The 5,110-nt window shown below is 37.0% G+C and overlaps 1 protein-coding gene across 1 annotated transcript in view; it reads left to right on the top strand.

The window, feature by feature from the left end:
- The first annotated feature begins 3,255 nt into the window (after positions 1–3,255).
- The window catches only part of LOC111822827 (fibrocystin-like), a 51,176-nt gene continuing 49,321 nt past the window's right edge, over positions 3,256–5,110 (top strand). The window contains exon 1 of the mRNA XM_023742673.1: positions 3,256–4,161. Coding sequence (XP_023598441.1) covers positions 3,407–4,161 — 755 coding nt within the window. The 5' untranslated portion in view covers positions 3,256–3,406. The remainder of the gene's footprint in view (positions 4,162–5,110) is intronic.

Below are 5,110 nucleotides of genomic sequence, written 5' to 3'. Positions count from 1 at the left end.
CTATGTACAACAGAATAAAACACTGCCTCTTCCTCCGCCATCCTCACAATCATTGCTATGTTTGAGCCCACTGTTGCAGCCACTGTGTCAATCCATCCCGTTGAGGGTCTTCAACTTTTTTCACTGACCCTCTGCTTTACCAAGCATGATGTCCTTCTCCAGGGACTGGTTCCTCCTGACAACATGTCCAAAGTATGTGAGAGGAAGTCTCACCATCCTCCCTTCTAAAGAGTATTCTCTTTGTACTTCTTCCAGGATGGATTTGTTCATTCTTCTGGCAGTCCATGCTATATTCAATATTCTTTGCTAATGCCATAATTCAAAGACATCAATTCTTCTCTAGTCTTCCTTATTCATTGTCCAGCTTTCACATGCATATGAGGTGATTGAAAATACCATGGCTTCAGTCAGGCACACCTTTGTCCACAATGACATCTCTGCTTTCTAACACTTGGCAGCAGATTTGCCCAATGCAATACATCACTTGATTTCTTGAATGCTGTTTCCATGGGCGTTGATCGTGGATACAAGTAAAATGAAATCCTTGACAACTTTAATATTTTCTTTGTTTATCATGATGTTGCTTATTAGTCCGGTTGTGGGGATTTTTGCTTTCTTTATTGCAGGCATATAGGTTCATATAAATGCTATTCTTTCATGCGATAGTCGTAATATACATTATTCTATGAGAAAGTTAATAATCGTTGCTTTTAAAAGTCCTATGCATTTTAAAGAAGTTAAGAAGAAAATAGAAGTTAATTGTATTTACCTAGATGTTTACCATTTCCTATGATCTTTATTCCTTCCCGAAGATCCATGTTTCTATTTGACGTCATTAACCATCTTGGAGAAATTTTATTTGCATTTCTTTTAGTGCATGCCTGCTAAAGGGAATCAAAATATAATTAGTATCCAGCCCAGCTCTGAACTCACTGCTTTATAGGATAAATACCTATACTAACTAGCTATAATACATCTCAGTATGCCTAAGAAGTTCCTGGTGTAGATCTGTTGCCCTTGCATAATTATTGATAACCTTTGCCATTGAGTTGATTCCAACTCATAGCAACCCTATAGGACAGAGTAGAACTGCCCCATAGTGTTTCCAAGGAGTGGCTGGTGGATTCAAACTGCTGACCTTTTGGTTGGCAGCTGTAGCTCTTAATCACTGTACCACTAGGGCTCCAAATTATTAATAACATTTCTTTTATTCTTAAGTTTCCAGTTTTGGATGATAAATACTGTGATCCCCATTTCATTAAGAAAAGATAGAAAACAAAAAAAGCCACCAGAGAGTGAAGTGCTATAGGCGAGATAAATTCCGTAATTATAGGATCAGGAAGGGGATGGCACTTGCACTGCCATTGTAGAATGTAGAATATAGATTGTAGAATATGGACTTATATAGTTGGTGCAAAGAAAATAATGAGCAAAGTCATGGTAAGAAAAGCATTGTCTCATGTGGTGAACAGGAACTAGTCTAGTTGGCTTGAAACTTAGAGTTTGTATATATGGAGAGTAAGAGGAAATTAGCTTGGACAGATAAGTTGAGCCCAAATAATGGAGTACAGGATAGAACCTCCGGAATGATGAAGAAACTTAGAATGTCTCCTGCAAGCAATGGAGAGCCACTGAATGTTTTAAGAAGAATATTATGCTTAAGTGAGTGCTATAAAAAGCTGGATACTCATATTTCAAATGTCCTTTAAGGTTTTAGAACATCATCAGTACCTCTCTCTGTATATTTTTGCGTATGTATGTTTTAATGTATCTAAGATACTGTTATAATGAGGAATGTAGTACAGAAACAAATGAAAGTAAGCTTGATTATACTTTCTCATTTTGTTGTTGTTGATGGTGATGATGTTGATTATTATTATGATGATGATGCAAAAAGAAAACATGTGCCCTACCTATGAAGTAACATTTTGGTAATTAAATTCATTGATACAATGGGCAGCTTTGACATATATGTCTAATTATATCATTTGGAAGGAAGGATATAAGAGAAGGTTACATCATGCTCAAATGTAATATTTTCTACATCAACAATAATTCAATTTTCTTATTTCAAACCTTAGGCTATTTTGATGAACTTTTACTAAGGCAAATTCAAAATATCTAGAAACAATGCAGGAAAATGTTATGAATATAAATTTTAAATCAAAGAAATTTAAATCACTTCTTTTCCTCTTCTTACATTTACTTCCTCTTCACGGGTAGGGAAAAAAAAGAAAGTGTGAGAAAATTACGTGGTCTGACATTCCAAATCCTTTACGATCTGGTCAAGAACACACCTCTTCAATTTTAAAATACCTCCATAAATTCTCTGCTCCAGCCCATCAATTTACCTTCCTCCCAGTGACTCAAATCTTATAACACCCTTCTTCCCTACTCTTCTTTCGTTATGGATCCCTTAGTGATTATTTCTTTTTCTTAATTCTTTTACTTAATCAACTCTTTTTACACTTAGCTATTAAAGTTTTTTACTCTAATAATGCATACCTTCTGCGTTTGTTTACCAGCTGCACCCTCCTCCCATGAGTTATTTTCGTAAACATGCTATGCTAATTTTTACTGCACCATGTGGAAGAGGATCGACATGGCAGCACTTGTGAGGGTGCCTCACGACGGACGGTAGGGCACAGCTGGCAAGCAAACACAGGAGGTGTGCGCTATTTGCGTAAAAATACAGTACATGTATTATTAATTTACATTATGTATACATTATGTAATTATGTATGTATTATGTAATGTACACATTCAAACTATATTAAATGGCTATAAAGTCAGCAATTTGAACCCACCAGCTGCTCCATAGGAGAAAGATGTTGCAATCTGCTTCTAAAGATTACAGCCTTGGAAACCTTATGGGGCAGTTTTACTCTGTCCTATGGGGTCACTATGAGTTGGAATCAACTCAATGACAATGGTTTATATCTTTTTATATGTATAACCCTAGACTTTAGGAACTTTAAGTACAGGGATTATGCCCTAGACTTCTTTGTATTTCTAGTATCTAACATAATGTAGATGTTCAATACATGTTTCATTAGGTTACAGATGATACTGAGAGTGATGGACTACAGTCACCTTTGGAAAATTGTGGCTAATATGTCAACTGATTATTTTTCTTTATTTTATAGGTACATTTAGAGAAGAACAGAAATGCACATACCAATCAGTGATGCAAGGCTATATCTGTAAACAGACTGACCAAGTGGTCCTAATTCTTGACAATGCTGATGTCAGTTCGGTGATCAGGAAGTTATATCCGGTTGTATCTGTGACTGGTGGTTTTGTGGATACTTTTAGTAGTGTGAATCATACTGTCTGCTCTACATCAGGCTCCGTATCTACTTTCTATTCCATTTTACCCACCAGGCAAATCACAAAGATCTGCTTTATGGATAAGACTCCTCAAGTTTTGCGTTTTTTTCTTTTGGGGAATGACATCACCTCCAAGTTTCTCTTGGCTGTATTCTACCATGAACTCCAGGGACCCCATGTTTTCATAAGGGAAAGTTTCATTTCACCTACTCTGGTTCAGTCAGCTTCTTCACTGCTGGATGAGTCTACTGGTGCCAACCACTTCAACGTCATGGATAACCTCTTGTATGTTGTCCTACAAGGAAAGGAGCCTATTGAAATACGCTCAGGTGTTTCCATTCATTTGGCTTTCACTGTGATGTTTTCAGTCGTGGAAAAAGGCTGGGAAACAGTGATCCTTCAAAGACTAACTGACTTCCTACAGATTGGCCAAGACCAAATCAGAATTATTCATGAGATGCCTGGCAATGAAGAGACCATAAGGGCCATTGCTGACAGTGGGGCGAAAAGAAAACGCAATTGCCCAACTGTGGCTTGTGCCAGTCATTATAGAAGAGTTGGTCAACGTAGACCTCTCATGATAGAGATGAGCTCATATAGGGTCAAACCACTAACCACTGTGGAGACAATTTCAAAAGTGATGGTCATTGAAATTGGTGACTTACCAATAGCAAGGAACATGGGGCTGATTCCATCCCTATCAAGTAACAAACTACAGAATTTGGCTCACCAGGTTATTACTGCTCAACAGACTGGAGTGCTAGAAAACGTCCTGAATGTGACTATTGGGACCTTAATGGTGACTCAGTCAAAAGGAGTCATTGGCTATGGGTAAGTACTAATTATAACAACACCTAAATGAGGGCAGATCCCTTGGGCCTATATTACAAATGTCAATCTACTTCCGCTGAATCACATAACCAGTTTACTTCTTAAGATAAGAATAAAAAATTAAATAGTCAAACAGATTTAAATTCTCAGTTTTAAAATTCTTGATCAAATCCACACTCTTCATAATTATTCTATTTCCCAGGGTATTGGAGAGGTTATATTTTAGTACCTTCAAGTACAAATTATGTAGAAAGGGATTTTTCGAAAGTAACTTGTTTTTAGTTCATTAGTTCATTCATTCATGCAATGAATTTAAGCAGTAGGCTAGGTTCTGGGGTTGCAAAGGTAAAACAGATAGGATCTTTATTCTAAGGGACAAAAACACCATTTATCAGAATACCATAAAGCTATGCGCTAAAATCTGAACACTGAGGGTGATGGAAAAAATTCTGCCTGTAGGGACTGAGGAAGGATCTTTAATTTAAAAAATTTTGGAGAGTTGACCAGGAATTTACTAGGCTAAAGCAGTGACCCCAACTGGGTTTTACTTAATATAGGATTACAATGCCCCCAAAAGGATACTTTTGTCAAGTTGTGTAAGGCAGGAGCATCATTGCTGCCAACTATGTTTATGGCACAGACCTGTATGTTACCTGTAATGTACTTTGTTTTATGTTATCCTGACTCTCTACAGGCTTGTATTTTGAAGTCCTCCACCAGCTTTGTATCTAATACATATTTCAGAAGTAAATTTACCTGAGTTTTCCCGGTGCTTAGGAAACAAAGAAGTGCATGAAGTATACAATAAGGGAATGACAAGTGTAAATTACTGTCACTTTCATAGACTGAGTTAGCCAAAGAATTAATTGACCAGCCCAAGTTCATCTAAAGCATCAAGCACAAAGTCAGAACAGTTAAAGTCATCAGCTCCAATTTTTAGCAAATGCAA

Source organism: Trichechus manatus, unplaced genomic scaffold, assembly GCF_000243295.1.
Source record: "Trichechus manatus latirostris isolate Lorelei unplaced genomic scaffold, TriManLat1.0 scaffold00215, whole genome shotgun sequence".
Classification (NCBI taxonomy): Eukaryota; Metazoa; Chordata; class Mammalia; order Sirenia; family Trichechidae; genus Trichechus; species Trichechus manatus.
Note: the sequence above shows the minus strand (reverse complement) of the source record. Positions and strands in the feature narration are given on the sequence as shown.